The 22,557-nt window shown below is 57.7% G+C and overlaps 1 protein-coding gene and 1 pseudogene across 1 annotated transcript in view; both read left to right on the plus strand.

Moving 5' to 3' along the window:
- Positions 1-22,557, plus strand: part of LOC101135518 (pleckstrin homology domain-containing family M member 1-like) — an 82,302-nt gene that overhangs the window by 32,885 nt on the left and 26,860 nt on the right. Inside the window, 5 exon segments of the mRNA XM_055386822.2 lie at positions 3,723-3,916; positions 9,222-9,285; positions 9,498-9,655; positions 14,678-14,787; positions 15,182-15,240. Coding sequence (XP_055242797.2) covers positions 3,723-3,916; positions 9,222-9,285; positions 9,498-9,655; positions 14,678-14,787; positions 15,182-15,240 — 585 coding nt within the window.
- Positions 15,396-18,509, plus strand: LOC134758507 (rho GTPase-activating protein 27-like; annotated as a pseudogene).

Consider the following 22,557-nt stretch of genomic DNA (forward strand, 5'->3'; position numbering starts at 1 on the left):
TGAGTGGATGGCTTGGTGGGTAGGTGGATGGGTAGGTAGATGGGTAGATGGGTGGGTGAATGGGCAGATGGCTAGATGGGTAGATGGTTAGGTGAATGGGTAGATGGGTGGATGGTGGGTAGATGGCTGGGTGGATGGGTGAATAGGTAGGTGGATGGGTAGATGGGCTGGCCAGCGAGCTGGCTATACCTTGGAGCAGTCATCCTTGCCTTTGCCAGCCCTATGAGGCTCAGGTGACTGCACTCCCCTGTAGGCCCTACATGGGCTTATTTATTTCATGTTTTTGAAAAGCACTTTTTCTGTGACTTCCCCCATTATTAAGATAATAGACGGTTATTGTTTAACATTTTAAAGTTACAGAAAAACCCAAAAACCAATCAAAATTCTGTGTCATAAACAAGAGATCACCATTATTAACATTTCGGGGTATACCCTTTTCTGTGCATTTATTGACATATGCATCTATTTTTTATAAAGTTGGGATCACACAGGACTCATACTGCTTTATAAGAAGCTTGGTTCACTTAATATTATGCCTTGGGTACTTTTTTATGTTCACCCAATGCTTTTGAATAAGATGTATCTTAAAGTCTTTCAGAATTTTCCTTTTCTCCAGCTGAACTTAGCCACTTTCCTACCTGTGTTACCATGAGCAAATTAGCTTCAGTTTCCTCATCTGTAAAAGGAGGGTTAACAACAGTGTCTGTGTCGGGGTTGTTGGGAGGGCAGGTGTGGCAGTGTGTGCCTGTCAGTAAGAACAGTGTCCTTTCCCTCCCTGGGGCCTGTCACACCTCCTGCCTATGTTCACCCACCCATCCACCCATCTACCTGATTCACTTGGTTAGTGTCTGCCTCAAGGGGTACAAATTTGGTTTTCTTCCAAGGGCACAGATTTCTACTAAGACAGACACAGAAACATAAGGAAGAAGCTGTTTGCTCCTCTGGAGAGCCAGGGCCTGCCAGCTATGTAGTCCTGATGTGTGGATGTGTCTTCATCATAGTGCAGGGTGATTCTCTCAGTCAGTTCTACCTCAACCTCCACCTCCCTGGGGCGGGGAAACCCCGCAGAAGTTGGCTTCATTTTGATTTTTTTGTTGTTTGCCGTGTCCCCGCCCTCGCTCTCAGTGTTAAATATTTAACTAACTACATAGAGGAAATTAAGCCTCAAAATCACCAAAAATGCAAAGAACCCTTTGATCATAAAACACGTTAACTATTTACAGGACCCTGATACTTCCGTTGAGCCATCTCCTTATTCACTGCCCTCATCCTTGTGCCACTTCCTTTTCTAACTAGAAAAGTACAATCCTAGCTGGGCACAGCGGCTCACACCTGTAATCCCAGCACTTTGGGAGGCTGAGGTGGGCGGATCACCTGAGGTCGGGAGTTGAGACCAGCCTGACCAACGTGGAGAAACCCTGTCTCTACTAAAAAATACAAAAATTAGCTGGGCGTGGTGGCGCATGTTTGTAATCCAGCTAATCCGGAGGCTGAGGTAGGAGGATCGCTTGAACCTGGGAGGCGGATGTTGCGGTGAGCTGAGATTGCGCCATTGCACTCCAGCCTGGGCAACGAGAGCGAAACCCCACCTCAAAAAAAAAAAAAAAGAAAGAAAAGTACAATCCTTTTCTAGGCATGTCTGAGATCAGGAAATCCTCAGCTCGCTCTCCCTCTCAAAGATTGCTGGCCTAGGAAAGACAGGGAAATTCAAGATAGAAAGTGGGGAGCCCACGGGTTTGGGGCCTTATTGTTCACCGTTGCTGTTCTGGCTGACCCACTGGTGCTGAGGCCTGGCTGGCACTGGCAGGATGTCAGCCCAGGAGTGGGGCTTCTTTCTGTCTCCTCCATTCCCGCAGGATAGGAACAGTCGCTGGGGAGCACAAAGCCCCTGCCCATCTGCAGTGGTTGGCAGTGTTCAGCGCACATTCCTGTGTGTTATTTCACTGGAGCCTCACCCAAGGCCTGGGGCCAAGTCACGGGAAGAGCCGAGTTAGGATTGGAGAACAGCAGCTTGACCCAAGTCACCAGGAGTTTGCCACTGGGCTGTCCCTAGGCTGGGGGGCTGGTACATCAGGGCCCCAGGCTTTGGGAAAAGAAGAGGTTGTCCATTGCGGGGGGAGGTGAGAGATGCTGGTGGAGCTGGGAGACAAGAGGTCAGAGGCCCCCTCAGCCCCCAAATACAGGGGCAGGTCTCCTGAGGGCCAGTTTAGTCCCCCAACCCTCAAGGGGACAACAGGGCCACACCAGGCACTCACACAGCAGCTGATAACAGCTCACATTTACTGGGGATGTGCCACCTGCCAGGCTCTATGCCAGGAGCTCTCCTGGAATACCTCTTTTAATCTGAATTCAAAATAATCCCATGAAAAAGAAGCCCCAGTCCTGGGCTGACATCCTGCCGAGTGCCGGGCCTCAGCACTAAAGCAGCAGCAGCGAACGAAAAGGCCCCAAACCCGTGAGCCTTATTGCTCTCATTTTCCCCATTTTACAGATGAGGAAACTGAGTCACAGAGAGGGATAAGTTTCACCAATTCATACAGGTATAAAGTAGTGGAGGCAGGATTCAATTCCATTCTGACTCCGAAGCCAGACTTTTTTTCCCCTACACAATTTATCAGAATTTGAAAAGGTTGCTGGATACGACAGTCAAATAAATCAATTTCATTTCTATATATCAGCAAACAAATTACTATTTTAAAAGATAATCACTTATAATAGTATCAAAAACAAAGCCACCAGAAATAAAATATGTAACGAGAGGACTAGTTAAGATGTTAAAGATCTGAGCCAGGCCAAAGCCAGACTTCTAATCACTGTGCACTTGTCGGCTGTGGAGACAACAGCTCCTCCATCCTTATGATGCAGCGAGGCCACTGCAGGGGAGGGGGCTTCTGATTAGTGCAGCAGCCTGGTGTTCAGAGATGACACCTCCGCTCAAACCTGGCAGGTTCTGCAGGCAGGTTGTATAAGCTACGTTAGCCCCTCTAAGCCTCCGTTTCCTCATCTAGAAAACGGGGACAGGGACACCCTCCCTAACGGGTTGTTCTGAGAATGACGGGAGGATGTGGTCAAGTTCCTGACCCAGTGTTTTGCAAATAGTAGGCTCTCGATTATTGGCATTGGTATTAGGATCAGGGCCAAGGGTAGAACCTTCAACACCCTGTCAGCCAGGAGAGACTGAGATGGATCACTCAGCTGCACACGGAGTCCCGGTGTTGCTACTGGTGTGAGCCGAGGGAGCTCAGGGAAGCCTGTTGGTGAGCTGTGTCTGATCTGTAGCTTCCTGTGGCTGGAGCCTGACTCAGCCCGTCACCTGGTTCCTGAGTCAGGGCACAGAAGGGAGTGCCTGTTTCCTTTAGTGGGGGGAAATGGGGGCTGGGAGGACAGGAAAGAGTGGGAAGGATCTGTGAGGCCCAGAGGGAGGGGGCGTTATCAGAGCAGTCTCTCCCTCATCTCAGCATGATTGGGGAGGGGGCAGTGACCCTTGCCATTAGAGGGAGAGCGGGTTTGAGAGTCAGATAAACTGGGTTCAGAGCTTGACTGTACCATTTACAAGCTGGGTGACCCTAGCCAAATCTCTTCATCTCCTTGAGCCTCAGTTTCCCCATCTGTAAAATGAAGATAGCCCCTCAGGTAAGTGAGCAGGTCATGTGGCACCTGGCCAGGCAGTGCTCACTGAACAGCCATTCCTTCCCATCCCCAATGTCTGGTGGTACCCCCAGATCTGCAGGCAGGCCCTGAAGTTTCTGACGCAGATCCGGGCCCAGCCCCTCACCAACCTGCAGATAGTGAACGCGTCTCTGTATGAGCATGTGGAGCGGATGCACCTCATTGGGAGGAGCCAGGAGCAGCTGAAGCTCCTGGGGGATTACCTGGGCCTGTGCTGGAGTGGCGCCCTGAAGGAGCTCAGCAAGAGGTGAGCAACCTCTACGTGTATGCGTGTGAGTGCACGTACACACGCACATGCATGCACACAAACACATACTTATATGCACATGTACACACAGACACACATACACATGTGCACACATACCCACACACATAAATTTATACACACATGCATAGACATCCACACCCATGCACATGTGCACAAATGTACACACATGCAGGCACTGGTGCACATGCACACACACACAGGGGCAGTGCCCAGGGCAAGGCGTCCACCTGGAGGAAACCTGGGCAGAGATCTTCCCATTGGGCCTGGGAAATGATCACATCTTTTGGGGGTGATTTTAGGGTTTTGTTCATGTATCTATTTGTTCACTCAAAAACATGGACTGAGAACATACTAAGCACTGCACACCTGGCGAGGCATGTGGGCTCCAACACTGAGCAGGGCAGAGCCAGGGCCGACCCGCCGGAAGCCTCTGGCCTGGCAGGGAAGACAAGTGGGAAAGCCAGCAACTCCATCCGGGGCTGAGGGTGAGAGAGAGACAGGTGGGAAAGCCAGCAACTCCATCTGGGGGTGAGGGTGAGAGGGAGACAGGTGGGAAAGCCAGCAACTCCATCCGGGGCTGAGGGTGAGAGGGAGACAGGTGGGAAAGCCAGCAACTCCATCTGGGGGTGAGGGTGAGAGGCAGGACGTCCTGGAACCACAGAGGCTTGACATCCAGCCCAGATCAGAGGAGGACAAAGCAGGAAGGACTTCCTGGAGAAAGTGACTTATAAGGTGAGACTTGAAAAATTAGGAAGAATCAGAAAGGAGAAGCAAAGGGGGAAAGAGCATTCTAGACAGAAGGAATGGCATGCACAGGCCATGAACGAAGGCACCGTTGGTGGAAAGCCCAGGGAGAACTTTGGCTACAGTGAGGAGGGAAGTGGGGAGTGTGGCGAGAGGCAGGCGAGGGCCGGATGTTCCCGTCTCTTCCCTGTACCAGCCAGTCGTCTGGCCCATGCCAGCCTCCCTCCTGAAATTCTCCAAAGAAGACGTGATCCGGGCGGGGCCCTCAGGATGCCCTTCAGGAAGCTTCTCTTACCCAGGGCCTGGGGCCTTTGGTGCTCAGGAATGGGATGTGATGCTGGGCTTCAACAGGGACTTAGGCCTCTCCATGCCTGTCATAAACGCTTCCTAGTCCTCAGGTCACGCCCAGGCTGCAGTCTTCCCAGGGCTGTACTCTCCCAGCACCCTCAGGAGGGCAGACCTCAGGCGGAGAAGCCTGCCGGTGCCTACTGCCCAGAATGGGCTTCAAATCCACCTCTGCTGGGTTTCTGGGGGCAGGGACCAGTTCACAAGCCCCTCCAGGTTCCCCCATCTGGCCTTCCCTCCCCACAGGGCTGGCCCAGAGAGCGCCTCTCTGAAGACTGCCTCCTCCATCCTGGCTGCAGTGCTCCCAGAGCCGGGCCTTCTCAGGGCCAGGGCGTGCCTTGAGCAGGTCCCCAGGGGCTCTCAAGGGGTACTGCAGGGGGCTCTCCCCTAGGCAGAGAGGAGAATTTGGCCCCACAGCTGCCAGCTGAGCCTTGGTCTCCTCTGCAGGGCCTGGAAGAACAGAAAGCCTTCCAGGGACCACCATGTGGGACCCTAGACCCTAGAAGACTTCACCCCAGGAGGCTCTGCCCATCCCAAGCATCACGGGTGACTGGGTCTCCACCTCTTGGCAAGCGCTGACTCACTCCCTACCTCTGAGAGTCCATGACCCAGGGCTCCAGAGAGACTATCCTCCTGCCCACCTAACCAGGTGGTGAAATCTCTGGGGTCAGGTGGGGCCTTATCATCCTCCTTGGTCAAGGAGCCAGGTATCTGCACAGGCCTGCAGACCTGTGTAGGCCAGGTGCCTGTGGTATGGGTTGTGGGCCCCAGCCCCATTCACCCCTCCCTGCCCTGCTGAGAGAGTTTGTTCATCGGCTTTACAGACCTGTCTCTGTGGGCACCAGGGGCAGCCCTGTCTCTCTCTCCCTGACCCTCCTGCTCCATCCCTGGGCAGCAGCGCTGTACTCCTGCTATGCACTCAGCCTGCTTCCCGTGCCTGTGGAAGTCCCATGGAAACAGCATGGCGCAGGGGAAAGAGCGTGGGAGGCCCTCACCCACTGTGAGTCAGGAAAGTTGCTTCACTTCTCTGGGTCCAGCTTTCCCGTCTATAAAATGGGCCAGTGATTCCTCTGTTCCTGTGGCCTCCTGAGCAGTGGTGAGGGCTGCATGAGGGACCCAGAGCCTGGGCCACAGATGGCCCTGGGTCAGCATCGTGTGTGCCCTGAGGGCACCTGATCCAGCCTTGGCAGGGGCCAGAGGAGCTCCCAGAGGAGATGGCATCTGAGCTGAGGGCATGCAGAGATATTTTCCTTTTTCCTTCTAAAATGTTTTTCTTCTTTACAAAGGTCAATCTTCCAAGTGAGGAAAATTTATGAAAGGGAATAAAGCAGACCATTCAATCAGCCCTTCTCAGAGCCCACCACCACCTGCTTCTGCACCTCACTCCATCCACACACACGTGTTGCCACACTAGTGGCATTGTGTGTCTGTTGAACTGGGGCTTAGAAAAATGAGAAAAGAGTAGAAAGGGCAGGGGAGAACCTGGCTTTCCTGGCTAAGAGACCGGTAGCAAGAGGCTGGCAGGAGCACAGCTCACTGACACCCTTGAGGGGCTCTGAGCAGCTGGGCTTCAGGTGCGGGGCCCAGAACTCAAAGGGCCCTTGAGGCCTTTGGATTTGATCTGCCACCTGTGGGGAACCATTGAAGGGTTTTGAGCACAGGGCTGTCACTTCCGGTCAGCGGCTTAGAAAAGACCACTCTGAAAAGACCAGGTGCGGTGGCTCATGCCTGTAATCCCAGCACTTTGGGAGGCCAAGGTGGGTGGATCACCTACGGTCAGGATTTTGAGACCAGCCTGGCCAACATAGCAAAACCCCGTCTCTACTAAAAGTACAAAATTAGCCGGGCGTGGTGGCAGGCACCTGTAATCCCAGCTACTAGGGAGGCTGAGGCAGGAGAATCACTTGAACCCGGGAGGCAGAGGTTGTAGTGAGCCAAGATCACGCCACTGCACTCCAGGCTGGGAGACAGAGCGAGACTCTGTCTCAAAAACACAAAACAAACACACAAAAAGACCATTCTGGCCCCAGTGGAGTGCAGTTGGTGAAGGGGAGAGCCCTGGGCGGCAGCTGGTGTTAGTAATTAGCCCAGGGAGCTGGGCCTGGACCGAGTCAGCCAGAGGGAAGGTTGAGAGGAGAGGGCTGAGGCATGGGAAGGTCTTGGGTGTCAGGGAGTCAGGGAGGAGCTGTCCTGCACTAGTGGCAGCTGCCTGGCCGGGTTCTCATGTCCCAGGCAGACCTGGGACATGTCTCCAAGGGCCAGAGAAGCCCCTGACAGTGTCCTCTCCAGCCCTTGGGAGGAAGCCATCACAGAAATGCCCCACACCCTGTCCACCCGCCAGACCTCATTGTCCCTCCCGACAGCCGGGGAGGGGTGGGCAGAGGAGGAGCCAGGGCTCAGGAGACAGGTGGCACCCAGGCCCCCCACCCATGCCCCCCAGATCTTCCAGCCCTTGCCTGACCCTTTCCTTCCCCATCACTTCATCGGTTCCAGGAGCTAAGATTCGACCTTTCCCCTCATCTTCCTCTCTCCCGGAGAGCCGTCCAGATTCCTCTGGTCTCTTTCCCAGGTAGCCAGCCTCACGCCAGAGGACAAAGAGGTTCTCCTCATTGTGTGGGCGGAGAAACTGAGGCCCTAAGTAGGGCTGGCTGTGCCCTGGTGCATGAGAGTTTCTCTCCTGGAAGCCAGGAGGGGAAGTGGCCTCTCACCCCTGGGTCAGCGCCCTCTCCCCTCTGGCCTTGACTGAGCACTGTGGAGAAGCCAGTCACAAGCCCTGGCTGAGAGGGTGACAGGCCCAGGGCACAGGGGCTCCCAGGGCTTCCACGACTGTGGTCAGAGGACAGATGGCAAAGCTAATTCTCCATCCAGATCAGCCCACCCTCCTGCCAGCTGAGGGCCAACCTGTGTCCCCCCAGCCCGCTGTGTCCCATGTTTTCTTGGTGACAAATGGCAGCTTCCCTTCCTAGAGTGTAGGAAGTTTACTGGGGACACCAGCATGGTAAACTGAGGGGCCAGTTGGCATCTTGGCCTGTGTGGCTGCTTGGTGAGACTCACCCTCTCCACCCCAGATTGGGCTCCCCTGGACCACAGCTGAGGCCACTAGCTGGGACAAGGCCAAGTCCCCATTCCAGATGCTCCACAGCTTGCACCTGGGAGGCCCAGACCCAGGGCTGGCACCATCCTGTCCCCAGATGTCTGGGGCATCCTGGGGCAGGTTCCCAAGCATCCTCTGACTTGGAGTAACCTCCCACCCCCAGTACCCATGTAAACACACACAGCCAGGCCAGGCAGGTTTTGTACCAGGGGACTTTCTGCAAGCGTTTCCTCTCCATCTCTCTGGATGGGGCCCGCTGGATCCCTGCCGTTGGTGTGGTGGAAACTAGAGCTGCGTTGGCAGCTGAGCCCTTGTCCTCTGCTCCCCCCGCCACCTCTGAAATGGGATCTGCTGTACTTAGGACACGTCTGGGTTGCTCTCATGTAGCACTGAAACCAGACACTTGGATGTCTGTCCCTCGGCCAAACCAGGGGCCACAGGAGGGCAGAGGCCATATCCTGTGCATTACTGTCCCCAGCACTGTCCCTGGTATGTGACTGTGGCAATAATGACAACAGCCTGCATCTCTAGGCATTCACCAGGTGGACAAGGGTGCAGGCTCAGGAGCCAGGCCCCTGTGTTCAAACTCCAGCTCTCCCACCTACTAGATATGTGACCTCAGGCAAGTGATTTAACCTCTCTGTTTCCTCTTCTCAAAGTTGGGGTTGTGTTAGTACCAGCCTCACAGAATTATTGTGAGGATCAAATGAATGAGTGCGTATGAAGCTCTTAGCCCAGTTCCTGGTCCCAGATGTCAGCACCCATCCTCCTCCTCATGATTAATTAATTAATTACATGTTTACTGTGAGCTCTGCACCAAGCCAAATGCTTTCAATAAGTTACTCAATCCAGACAACTCCATTTCCCAGAGAGGGGAACCCAAGGTTCAGAGAGCTTAAGTAACATGTCCAAGGTCCAACCAGCTAGTTAGTTACCTTGAAGACCGGGTCCCAAGCAGGCTGAATTGTGCCCCTAGGCCCTGCCCCGCCCAGGCGGGAGGTGTCTGCCTGGTGAGCAGCGCCAGGGGAATGAAAATAAACAACACAGGCTGGCCTGGGTCTTCGAAACTTTTCTAAAGAATCGCTTGTGTTTTGTTTGAAGGCTCAACCACCGGAATTATCTCTTGGAGTCTCCGCATAGGTTCCATGTTGCTGACCTCCAACAGGTGAGAGTGTCATGCCTCCCCCGCCCAGACCTCTGGAAAGACTTCATTCCTGGAGAAGTCAGCAAGGAAGATGGGAGAGAGGGTGTCTGTAGTTTAGTGAAGAAGATAGCAGTCTGCAGCTTTTCTGCAGCTCAGGGTGGGTTGCCCTGCTGCCCCAGCCCTCCGCAGATCGCAGACGGGGTGTATGAAGGATTCCTACTTGCCCTCCGCAGATCGCAGATGAGGTGTATGAAGGATTCCTCAAGGCCCTGATGGAATTTGCCTCCCAGCATGTCTACCACTGCAACCTGTGCACCCAGCGCAGCTTCATCTGCCAGATCTGCCAGCACCACGACATCATCTTCCCCTCTGAGTTTGACACCACAGTCAGGTATGCGGGACACCCAGCCAGCTGCCTCCCAGCCCCACCCTTCGCCACACCCACAGCCTGGCCCAAGCATGCAGGGCAGCAGGCGTTGCTCTATGGGCAGGAACGTATTGAACATCTGCTTTGTGCCATGCCAAGGGGCGGTGCAGTTGTTCAGGGCAGCCCACACCCTGGGCAGTCATGGCCAGCTCCGGACCAGCTCACGGGGCAAGACAAGCTCTCCCAGGACTCCTCTGCCTCTACAGAACCATCTGTCTTCCTAAAGAAGAGGTGGCGGCCGGCTCTCTGAGTGGAGCCTCCTGGGGCCTCAGTGTATGCATGGGTTGAGGAGGGTTGTATGAGTTACCGCCCTGCACTGTTGGCATAAGACCAGGCACAAAGTGGGCACCTGGTGGGTGGTAGCTGCCACTGCCACTGCTACTGCCTCGGTTGCTGAAATGATCCCTCTTGTTCCCAGTTATTGCTCATTATCAGCAACCTCTCAATGGAAAAATTCATCCAGACCTTCCTGCAACCCATGTGGGAGTGGAAAACTGAACTGGGAACATTAGTTCTTTTTTTATCGGTGTCCACTGGCCGGGATTCAGCCCTGAATGGGCCTGGGAGTGAGTTTTTAAAATTATACAGTCTTGGCCGGGTGCGGTGGCTCACGCCTGTAATCCCAGCACTTTGGGAGGCCGAGGCGGGTGAATCACTTCAGGTCAGGAGTTTGAGACCAGCCTGGCCAACATGGTGAAACCCTGTCTCCACTAAAAACACAGAAGTAAGCCAGGTGTGGTGGTGGGCACCTGTTATCCCAGCTACTTGGGAGGCTGAGGCAGGAGAATTGCTTGAATCTGGGAGGCAGAGGTTGCAGTGAGCCTCACACCACTCTGGGCAACAGAGCAAGGCTCTGTCTCAAAAATAAATAAATAAATAAGTAAATGCTTTTTAAAATATAGGTAAGAAATCTTTAATGAATCTCAAGCAGCATTTATAAAAAATGCAATAGGACAGAGAATATCAGTGTGCATTGTGTGACATATGGGTAAGCACTGTTTCGAGAATCTCCTGTTCTGGGATGGAAAGGCACAGCGTGCGTATATGGGTTACACAGTATGTCACAGCCGTATCGTGGGTTCTGGTCAAAAGTGCTGGCCAGCGTGGCCACAGGTCAACCTCCAGCCCAGCCGGCACCAGCAGGTGTGCTGCTCTCTCCCCAGCTGTGCCAAGTGCAAGACCGTCTTCCACCAGAGCCGCCAGGCTGTGGTGAAGAAGGGCTGCCCCTGCTGTGCTTGCTGACGCAAGTACCAGCAACAGAACGTTTTCGCCTGATGCCCCTCTGCTGATCCCACTCTGAGGGCCAGGGGTGAGTGTGGCTCAGCCATCCCAGCTGGGTTTCTTATCAGCCCAGGATACTCACCGTGTCACAGCTGTGTCCCCTTGTCAGGAAGACCTCAGATGTGACCAGAGCACTGGCCTCCTACAGAAAGCCCAGGAAGTCCCCATGATGTCCCCTGGCCCTCCCCCTCCACCTCTGCTGCAGGAGGCATGGCCACCACCAGATGCTCCCTGTCTGGGGGCAGACAGGGCCTTTTACTCACCAGGCCCTGGCTCACCAGCATCCCGGCACCTCCGTTAGGGCTGGCCAAACACTGTGGAAAGGGGACTTGGGGAACATTTTCAATTCCACATTCCTGATTAAAAGGTCTGGTTTTTTAAGGTGGGTTTTTCCCATTCATATTTCAACAGAAAGTATTTTTTTATTCTTGACCCTATGCGAGTCACCCATGAAATCCAGACATTTTCACCCCCAGCGGATGCACAGGAGCCTCTCAGGCCTGGCCTAGAGGCAGCGGGTGGCTGTTGGGCAGGCCACTGCTGGGACAGGGCCTGTGGGCCCACCCAGTGCCTTTCCTGGCCCTCACTGCCAGTGCCAAACCGCCCCTCAGCAGGGCAGGGCCAGTCCTGGTGACCCCACTTCCTCTCTGTCTCCTCTTTACTCCCCACCCCAGTGCGTCTCACCTGCTGAGCCCACCCCTTTCTCAGCGTCAGAGCCCCTAGCTCTTCTCTAGCCTGGGGCCTTGGCCCCATTAGGAGAAGGAGAAATGACTGGAAACCAGCACTGTCAGCACTTTGAGCCCTCCTCGGTTTAGGGAGGGTCGCCGTCTTGCCCACCCCCAATCCCCGTGCCCTCCTCACCCCTCTACAGACAGGGGCACTGCTGCAGATGCTCCAGGCCCACCTTGGTGGGTGCCCGGGGTCACACTCTCTGCCTGACTGACCCCTGCCAGGGCACAGATAGGCAGGACCCTAGAGACAGCAGGCAGCTGGGCCCTGCACTGTGGAGAAGTGACCTGGTCCTTCGCCCTAAGCTGTTCAGGGCATGCGGGGGAGCTGCCCTGTGGATGCAGCTGCCGCCTCACAAAGCCATGAATTCCCAAAGCATCACTGAACTTGCCCAGCCAGGACACTGGAGACTGAAGAACTTCCCCGGAGCAGGACTGCCTTTGAAGGAGCCTTGGTGCTGGGGTGGAAGCCTGGAATTGTTTTCGAAGTGAAGTTCAGACCCTCCAGGCTTCAGGGAAATGTGGGTTTGCTGGTCTCTCTGTCACCTTCTCCCACCTCTCCTGGACCCAGCAGGCCCTCAGTCCTAGCTGTCTTACCTGCGCTCAGCTTGGAGTCTGAGGCCTCAGGTGGAGATCCGCCTGTCACTGTCAGAGATGAGCCCACCCCCACCCCTCCCTGGGGGTGATCAGCTGCTGAGTCACCCACCCAGCTTTGGAGCTGGATGCCTGTGCAGAACAGAGGTGGCGGTGGCAGGCAGGTGGAGGCTGTGCACAGCTTCTCCCGGTCATGGCGCACACCTGTGCCCAGATGCCAATACCTCCTAAGCCAGGAGCTGGGTTATGCACCCGCCATGACCACAAGCCTGGCCTGGTCAGAGCCCTCATTGCCCCATCCCTGAGTGGGCAGGAGTCTGGCCTGGGGAGGGCTTAGGCCTGTGAGGATTCTTCCCGAAGGCGCCCTTGGGAACAGACTGATTCTCAGGGAAATCAGATTGCGGTAAAATGGGATGGAAACAGACAACATTCAGATCTGCGATTTCCTGTCCTTGAAGGCCCCTTTCAGATTACAAGTTGGCACCCTCTGCCCATCTAGGTGCCGCAGCTTCCCCCAAGGACAATAGATGGTAGGGCCAGAGAAGAGAAGAGAAACTGGGGGAGGGAGGCCCAGTGGAGGGCCATGGCACATGACCTGGTTCTGCCCTGCCAGTGGGCTCAGCCCCTCTCCATCCTCAGCAAAGCGCCTCTGAGGGCACTTGTTTCCCCTTCTCACCCATGTTTTTTTGAGACGGAGTCACTCTGTCGCCCAGGCTGGAGTGCAGTGGTGTGATCTCGACTCACTGCAACCTCCGCCTCCCAGGTTCAAGCAATTCTCTTGCCTCAGCCTCCCGAGTAGCTGGGACTTCCCCTTCTCTTCTGCCTGAAGGAGGACGGGTGGTTTGGAGATTCCAGTCCAAACCCCAAGAGCTCATCACATAATAAAAGTGTCATAATAGCTGATATAGGCAGGCACTGTGGCTCACGCCTGTAATCCTAGCATTTTGGGAGGCCGAGGCAGTCAGATCATTTGAGGTCAGGAGTTCAAGACCAGCCTGGCCAATATCGAGAAACCCCGTCTCTGCAGAAATACAAAAATTAGCTGGGCATGATGGTGGGTGCCTGTAATCACACCTACTCAGGAAGCTGAGGCAGGAGAATCACTTCAACCCAGAGACAGAGGTTGCAGTGAGCCGAGATTGTGCCACTGCACTCCAGCCTCGGCGACAGAGCCAGACTCCATCTCAAAAAAAAAAAAAAAAAAAAAAATAGCTGATATATGGTGTACGCTGGGCATGTGGTAAGCACTGCTTAGTGGACCTCATTTAATCTTCCCAATAATCCAGTGAAGTGGGTGTTACTATTGATAGGAAAGAAAGCTGAGCTGCAGAGATAAGGCAGAACTCCCAAGGCCTACCAGCTGCCGAGCAGCAGAGTGGGGCATCATACCTGCCTGACCCCACGCAAAGACCATCACCACTGCCAGCCGCTGCCTGGCTGTGCTGCAGGTGGGGAGAGACCTAAAAGGTAGGGAGGGAGAGAAGATTCCTCCAGTCACTATTTTCTAAGCATGTCGGGCACCAACCAATGCTGAGTTCTGCTGTGTGCCCACCCTGGAGGGTCCCAAGGTGCCACCAGGCCTCAGACACACTGAGATTCTCAGAGGAAGTGTGGACTCACGGGTGGGCAACGCCTAGCAGGGGCAAAGATACAGAGGTAAGGGAGTTCCAGAACGAGTGTGGCCAGATTCAGCTTCCCACCCAACCCTGGGCCCCCAGGAGGTGGAGTCAAGAGGGGCCATGGCCTGGGGTGCGGGCTTCTCTTCCTCCCAGAACACTGGCCTGAATCAGCCAGCTCTCCGCACACACAGCCAGGTCCATAGGCACAACTGTTTCTTGGGGCCCCTGAGGGCAGGGGGTCTGCTAGGGCTGTGGTTTGTGATGTGTGGAGTGAGCGCAGGCTCAGATCAGGGCGAGGCAGCTTGTCCAGAGAGGCAGATAATTCCCAAACAGAAGACCCCCAAGGCGGAGGGCCCTGGGGCTGGACTCCTAGCCTCCAGGAGGTTGTTCTGAGCTTACCCTGTGGACGGATTGGAGGGTGGACCTCTTTCCCCGCAAGGATCAAGAGGGAGTGGGGGATGGTGGGAAGGCAATCTGGCCAGGAGAAGCTGCGCGGGAGACTCCCGCCATCCCCAGTCCCACCATCTCAGCCCCGCGGCCTCTTCCTCCCTGGAGACAGCCAGGATCCCGGGAGTGGCCCAGGATCCCGGGAAATGCAGGGGAGGGGGTGGCATCTTTCCTCTTCAGGCGCGGGCCTGGCCCAGAGGCGACAGGAAGCCAGGACGCTGGGGATTGTCTCTCGCAACCGCAGCCCAGCCCCAGTCCGGGAGGAAGTTCTGCCGGGCGCTCTCCGCCGGTGCCTCACTGGTTATACTGCTATACAGGAAACCTGGCAGCGCCGGAGCCGCGCGGTCGAGGAGGGAGCGCGGGACGCCGAGCCCACGCGCGCCTGCCGGGACAAATGGAGACGAGGCCGGCGAGCGGACGCCCCGAGGTGCCCGGGCAGGCAGTGGGCCGCCGAGCGGGAGTTGAGGTGGGAGGTGGGGTGGGGGTGGGGAAAGGGGCAGGGTTGGGGAGGGAAGGGTGCGGCAGGTGGCGGGTCGGCACCCGGGAGCTCCGCGCGCCTGCTCCCCTTGTCTCCGTGCTGGGGCGGGAGCTGCTCGGGCCGCATCCCACGGGGAGGAGAAGGTAGGCGAAGGGCTGCCCTCCATCTGGAGGCGGGAGGGGAGTAGGCCCAGGCCCCTAGCGCCGACCCAGGCGTTGACGCCGCTGTAGCTTGCGTCGCCTGGGCAGTGGACGCAGGGGACCTCCTGGCGACGGGTGCGCTCTCGCGCTCCAGGGATCCTCTCGGCCCCCACCAATCCCTCCCCTTCTCTGTGTTCCCGCAGGTCGGCGAAGGAGCTGTGGCCGGGTCCCCTTCTTATCCAGCCCGAGAGACTGCGCTCCGGTGGGCGTCCCTGCGCTGGGAATCCCGCTCGGAGTTTTTCCAGGCCCGGCTGGGTTGCTCCGGGAAAGGCCCTGGTGGGGGAGGTGGGCCCGGAGCGGGCAGGTCTACAATCTGGTTGGAAGGGCTCGCAGTGGGTGATTCAGGGTGCCAATGACCTCCCCGCGAACGGGAACGCCCGCACTCCGGGACAGCAAATCCCCGGGGGAGAAGGGAAGGGGGAAGGCGGGGCAGGGGAGGCCCACCCTCCTTGGGCTCCGCTAGCGACTAGCCAGCGCCCCTTCAGACGCAGCCTTCCTGGCTCTGGACCCCGGCCTTCTGCTCCGGTCCTCGTCCCAATGCCCCCCAAGGTCCCCAGCAGAGGCATTCAGGTTCCTCCTCGCCCCGCCCAGACGCAGCTTCTTTGGGTATGAGTGACAGAACTCCTGAGCGTCGCTGTCCCTATTCGCTGCCGTTGCCAGCTCCGATTCCGCGAAACCTCTCCGGCACCACCTCGGAAGCCCAGCCCAGGGCGATGGTCGGGGCCTAACCTGCCGGCCCCGCCCACCCGGCCCTTGGGCTCCCTGAGGCCCGCCCAGCAGACGTGAGTGCGCTGCGGGGTCCAGGGGGAAGGGGCGCCGGGGCAGTGTCCACCTTGGGGTTTGTTGGCTCTGGGCAGCTCGATGACCCCGCCTCCGGGGCCCAGTGTGCTTAGTGACTCAAGTGTATACCATTTCCTAGTCGAGGAACGCTTGACAAGGTGGCGAAGGAGCCCTACGGGAGTCGCGGTTGGACCCTGCTCTTTCGGTCCCTCAGCCTCGGCAAGCCGCGGTCTCCTGGCCCTTGGCCTGGGTCACCTTAGGAGGCAGGAGGAGATGTGGTCAGTGTGGGAGCTTGGAGGGGCCATGCATTTCCGGAGAAGACCACCGACTCATGGCTTTGGTGGAGGGGCGCCGGCAGATTTAGTTAAGCTCTCCCCCATCCCTGACACACCGAGCCGGGGCGGGAGCGGGGCTTGTGACCACTCCGGAGAGCTTTGGGGGCCCCTGCTCTGGGACTCAGCACGGACAGTCACTGTCTCAGAGTGCATTCTCCAGGGGCCACTCTCGTGGGGACACTGTAGGGGTCACAGGGCAGGTGGGCAGCCTCTCTCGGGGGGCGGCGTGAGAACCGGAGAGCAGGGGGCGGGGGCGGGCCCGGCTTGGGCTCATGTCTGCGTTGAAGCCGCTGGGGAAGGAGAGAGAAACCGAGAGAACCGGTTCCCCCGCCTTGACAGCGGAGGCCCCCACACCAAGGCCCTTGGACTAAGCGGGGCAGGGACAGCCTCCAGGTAGAGCTGTTCGCCGGGGCGCCTGCAGAGCCCGCATCCCAACCCTGACCCCGGGGCCGGGGCGCAGGCTCCTGGAGGGAGGCGGTGCTACGGCACCCTCTGCGGATTCTCTGTGGGCGGGAGGCGTCCAGGCGGGACAGGGCCCGGGGAGCGGCAGGAAATGGGCTGCTCTTCCCACTTGACTGACGGGAACACTAAGGCACGGTCAACCATCAAGCAAGCGTGGTGTCGACCTTAGAGCAGGTAATCACCCCTCGTTTTAAAGCCAAGGTTTCCCTCGCAGTCGATTTGGACCGAGACTACCCACAATCTCCCCACCGCAGGACTGAAGCGAGGCTCAAATCTTAGAATCAACCCCACGGAATGAAAGGGTTGTCCTAATTCCAGCACTGAGTGTAAGAATGGAAGCCTTACATGTGATTTTATTCAAGTCCCCATTTTAGAAATGGGAAAACTGAGGCCCGAAGGCGAACGGCAAGTGCAGCATCGGGACTCGAACCCAAGTCTCTCCTCGAATGCGGGGCTATTCCGGGCTCAGTGGTCTTGACTTCCGCGGCCCTCTTCCTTGTTGCCTGCAGGAAAATGCCGCGGCCGCAATGGCGGCGGATGTGGAGGGGGACGTGTGTGTACTGGTGGAGCACCCCTTCGAGTACACCGGCAAGGACGGGCGCCGCGTGGCCATCCCGCCCAATGAGCGCTACCGGCCGCTGCGGCGCAGCACAGAGCACTGAGCATTGGTGGCACGTGCGGCGCAAGCCCGGCGGCCGCCCCTTCTACCTGCCCGCGCAGTACGTGCGCGAGCTGCCTGCGCTGGGCAACCCTGCCACTGACGCGCCGCCAGGTCCCCCCATCGGGACCCGCAGCCCCTGAGCCGCTCGCCTACGACTACCGGTTCGTGAGCGCGGCTGCGGCAGCGGCCTCCAACGGCCCCCCAGCGGAGCCCCGAGGCGGGGCCAGCTCCCTGTGCGGCCCTGCGCAGCGCGGCGCCGCGAGCCAGCGCAGCAGCCTGGCGCCCGGCCTGCCCGCCTGCCTGTACCTGCGGCCCACGGCTCCCGTGCTGCCCGCGCAGTCCCTGGACGACCTGACGCGCGCCGTCGTCTCGCCTCCCGCCGGCAACCTCGGAAGCAGCGGCAGCTTCAAGGCCTGCAGCGTAGCGGGCTCCTGGGTGTGCCTGCTGCCCCTGTCGCGCAGCGACCCAGAGAACGTCTAAGAGGCCATCCAGGAGGTGCGCGGCCCGCCGCGGTAGGAGATCGTGAAGCAGGTACGACCCCGGGCGCGGAGGCGGGGAGGCTCGCTGAGGACCGCGCCCGCAGGGAGCCTGGGCTCGAGGAGACCCACTCCGCTCAGCGTCGGGCATGACGCCCACCTCTGTCGGAAGACTTCGGATGAGCTCCCTCTCCCCAACCGCGAAACAGTGCAGGCCCCCATCCCTCATCTGCAATTCCCAGGCTCCAAAGCTCCCTGGAAGCCCGAAAGATTTTTCGTAATCAAATTGGTGGCAAAGTTGCGCTTGAACTGATATGAGGCTGTTGAAGGTCTTTATTTATCGCACTTGTGTGAATATTCATGTTTGCTGCAGAAATGCAAATAAGCTCGATGGCCGGCTGCTGCCCCAAGCCCTGCTGGGAGGTTATGTAACCTACAGCAGGTGGGTGCCACATATTATCTTTCCAAGTCCCAGCTGTTCTGTATTCCGAAGTGCATCTGGGCACGGAACGGGGGATTGCGGGCCTGCCGCCAGCTCAAGGAGCCTGGAGTCAGATGAGAGGGTGGATGTGAAAGTCAGGCGTCTGCTTCCCTTTGAGGGTGCTTCCAGCATTTCAGTTCCTTTTTTTTTTTTTTTTTAAAGAACTCCTGATGGGTTTGTTTCAGAAAGACGTGTTAAGTGAGGTTGTTTTTTCCCCTCTTCAGAATCCAGTTGTGTTAATCTGGGAAATCGAAAATAGAGCATGTTTTACAAACACTCTTGCATCCTCAGAACACCCTGGGCGACTCTGACATTTTGAACTTTAGGAACTTTTCAGGGAGGGGCAGCCCGAGGGGGAGAAAAGGATGCTTAGAACCGTTCTGCCATCTGCCACCGGCCGTGTGATGATCTAGAGGCAGTTCTCTTCCTCTCTCAGGGTCTCGGTTTGTTCTTTAGCACAAAGGGAGGGGATGGACAGATGACCTCTGAACCTTGGGAGCCTCTGATTTCTTTCGCTGTGCCTGATGTCATTACCATGAACACTGATGCCCACCATGTGCCAGGACTGAGTCCGGGATGCCCAGACGAAGGAGACACGCCTCCGTAGGCCCGCTGCTGGGTGTTCCCTCCGCCTGTCTCGTTACAATGCAGAGCTCAGGTTTTGAGACTAGGGAAAGGGGAACTGGACTTTGCTGGGTCACCTGCCAGCTGCTGACAGCCACTTAACTTACAAGCGAGGACCTCCCCCCCGCCCGCCCCAGGCCCAGCGTCCTCTGGTGTAAGCACAATGCCTAAGGATTAGGGTTGTGAGCCTTAAACGAAGTAAGGCTTCGAAGCGCTTGGCAGCAGCAGGGGGTCCACCCAGACTGGGTCATCCTCGTTTGGCTTCCCTGGGTCTGCGCCGCCTTCACTCGGGCTCCTGCAGCGGCAGCCCGCCGCCTTGTGGCCAGGGTGGAAAACGGCACCCGGCGGGCGGGGCTGGAGACCGCGGCTGGTTCCTGTTTCGCGCCCCTGCCAGCCAGCCAGGCAGCTTCTCTGGGATGGATGGCTGGATGCCAGCGCTCTTCCCCACCCCCGGCGCCCCTCCGTTTCCTGCGCAGGCTCCCGGTGGCGCACTTCCTGGCCTCTCTACATTCTCTGTCCTAGTGACGGTGGGAGGGTGCCTGCCCGTCTGAGCGGAGCCCCTGGAGGTGGGGGAATGGCCTTGCTCTTTGAACCTCGCATCTGGCCCAGGGTCTGGCTCAGACAGAGTGCACAGAGAGTGTATGTTGAATATGGCGGAGGTGCGGCAGCCCCTTACCTATGAGCCAGGCCTCTGTAGGTCTGCCCAAGGGCCACCACCCCAGGCCCCAGGACCAAAGAGGAAGGAGACTGCCCAGGTCCTGACATCTCCTGAGAAGACAGATGACCCTGGCTGCCAGGGCGCCTGCCAGGTGGCCCCTCTGCCCATCCTTCCTCCAGCTCCCAGCAGGTTCCCAGTTGCAGTGGCATATGGGGGGAGGGGCACAGGTGATGAGGGCAGGGGACTTACCCAGGGGGGAACTAGGACATTGGCCAGAGACAGGCAGCTCCCTGGCCCCACTTGTGGCCCTAATTCACTATGTGACCTCCACAAGTCACTTTGCGTTCTGGTTCAGTTTCCTCCCCTGTGCAATGAGTGCAATAATACCACGTTCCCTGCCACGGAGCTTTATTCAAGAGGCAGCTGTGGCTCTCCCTGGTGCTCCACCCCCAACAAAGTCCAGGGTAGGGAGTTGGTCCTGCCCCCACAAGGGAACCCCACCCCTACCCTTAGTTGTCCCAGGCGGCATTTCCCCACCATGATCCTCCAGGCCCATTCACTCGTTCATTAGGCATGAACTAGCCAAATAGCTGCGGAGCCCTGGTGAGCCTTTGGATCTAGAGAGGACTCAGGCACAGCCACGGTCCTGGGGGACTCACCCTCTTGGATAGGAGGCCAGCAACAGAAGACATGGGGCTGGGGCTCAGAGTGGAGCATGGGGTTGAGAGTGGGTGCCCACCGGGGCAGGGCCTCATGAGCCCTTGCCAGGAATGTGCACGTTATCCTGCAGCTGCTGTGAGGCTTTTAGCAGAGACAGGAATGGGATTGAGAAAAAAATCCCTGTGGCCAGGGCTTCAAGAATGGCCGAAGCTCTTGGTGGTCTCATGGGCATGTGGTGGTAACAGAGGTTTGGGAGATGGATGGGCAGGGTCTGGGGGCCGAGGGAGGTGGGAGGGAAATCGGGTTGAGTTCCAGATTCCCAGCTGGCACTTGTGGGCAGACAGTGGTGCTGCTTACTGAGTTGGGGGGTTGGGGAGACTTGGGGAGGAGCAGGGTGGAGAAAGGTGGGGCCTGCCTGGATTTAGGTGCCAGACAAAGGGAAGAGAAGCATGAGAGTGCTGGCTCAGAGGACAAGAAGTATCCAGAAGAAAGATGCACAGGAAGGTCACGTGAGAGAAAGGCCATATAACACTTATCCGAAGTGGCCACTAGAAGCTCAGCTGGTCAGGGGGGTGCTGAAGGCAGAGGGCAGTGGTCAGGAGTGAAGTGAGGGTGCGAACTGAGTGTGTAGACAACAGGCAGGAGAGAGAGAGACACAGTGTGGCCAGAAGGGGTGTAGGTCAAAGATGGAAACGTCCCCAGGTTCAGGTGGGTGGGCAGGAGATGGGGAGGCTGAAGATGGGGAGGAGATCATTGCTGAGAAGGGATCTCGGAAGAAAGTGGGTGCAGAACAGAGGGGGCAGGATGTGGGGATGGCATGGCACGGGGGCACTGGGGAGTGTGTAGGGACCCCCATCTGTCAGGCGGCAGCTCAGGGCTTAGGGCAGGCTACTGGGCAAGGCCAGGGACCCCCAGAACAGAGGAGTTCCTGCCATGGATGGTGTTTTACAGCCTTGTCACTCCCCATGCACTCTAATCGCGCATATTGAGCACTTGGTGTGGGCTGGTCACCGTGCTGGACACTGGGGACAAAGTGTGGTAAGATGCAGTCCCAAAGGGGCTAACAGTCCTGTGGGCTCTTGCTCAAAGGCTTGTAACCCAGGGTTAAGCTCCCAGCAGCTTGGAAGGCAGGTGTAGGCACCTCCATTTGCCCTGAGTACAAACAGAGGTTCAGAGAGGTTTAGTGACAGGACGAAGCTCATACGGCCAGGAAGTGGCTGTGTCCAGGACAGTTCCAGGCCCCCGACCCCAAGCCCCACCCTGGCCAGCAGGTTCAGTTTCAGCCAGGTGGCCTTTAGGGTTGGCCACCCTGTTCCTCTCAGCAAGAACAGTACAAGCTGAAGGCAAGCAAGCGCTCCTTCTTCTGAGCATCCTGCGTGCCCAACCCTGTGGTGGGAGAGTTGATGTCCCAGGAGAGGGACGTCTCCTGTTCTCTTGCTGCCCAGGAGAGGGCAGAAGCAAACCCTTCTGAGAGGGGAGACAGGGAGACAGGGAGAGGTAAGCAGGGATGACTCCTCCTCTCCCCAAAGAGGCCACTCAGGGAGCCCTGGGAAGCCAGGCCAAAGGCGGTGCAATAAAGGGGCCTCTGAGACTCTTCCCCATGGCTGTGGTCCTGGCTCTGGGATCTCAGGGTGCAGTCACCATCCCCACCCAGCAGTGGGAAGGCCCAGGTGGGTGGAGCTGGCCTGGAGCCCGCCCCTGCTGCTGGGGCATTGGCCGCTGGGAGGGAAGTTCCAGCCGGTCTGCTGCACCTTCTTATACAAGCAACCCTGGAGGCTCCGCACCTGAGCAGGCAGCCCCGACTGGAAGGAGCGGGGGCCCTCATTTCTCCTCCTCCACTGGGAACTGTGAGTGAGCCCTTGCCCCTGAGGGACTAGAGGGCGGCCACAGCAGTTTCTCCACTCTCTCCCCTCCCTTTCCCAAATCCTAAAACCCACCTGGGGGCCCCTCCTCTCCGGATCCAGGCCCAGCACCCACTTCCTAGGACAAACTCCGAGGGCAGCCCGAGGCCGCTGTGATTGAGAGAAAGAAATTGGCCTCGGGACAGACCCACCTGTCCCCACTCGGGGCCAGTCAGGGGGCCTTTGGCAAGGGGCGTTGGTAATAGCAGGAAGCTAAGTCCAAATTGAGGGGACTCCAGCTAGCCCCTTGCCTGTACTCCCTCCTCCAACAACCCTCACCCCCACCCTCCAGCTGGAGCAGCCGCCTCAGCTGTCTCCCTCCCAGGGACTCACCTGCAGCCCCAGGCTGTCCCAGGAGCCCCTCCGCCTGCCTAGGACCTGACTTAGGAGAGAGCAGCTTCTTGGGTACCCCTCCCACCCTCACGCCACATTGCTGTCCCCCCAGAGATCTCCCTGCACACCCCCCCAACTCCCCTGCAGG

The sequence above is a fragment of the Gorilla gorilla genome, chromosome 4 (assembly GCF_029281585.2).
Source record: "Gorilla gorilla gorilla isolate KB3781 chromosome 4, NHGRI_mGorGor1-v2.1_pri, whole genome shotgun sequence".
NCBI lineage: Eukaryota > Metazoa > Chordata > Mammalia > Primates > Hominidae > Gorilla > Gorilla gorilla.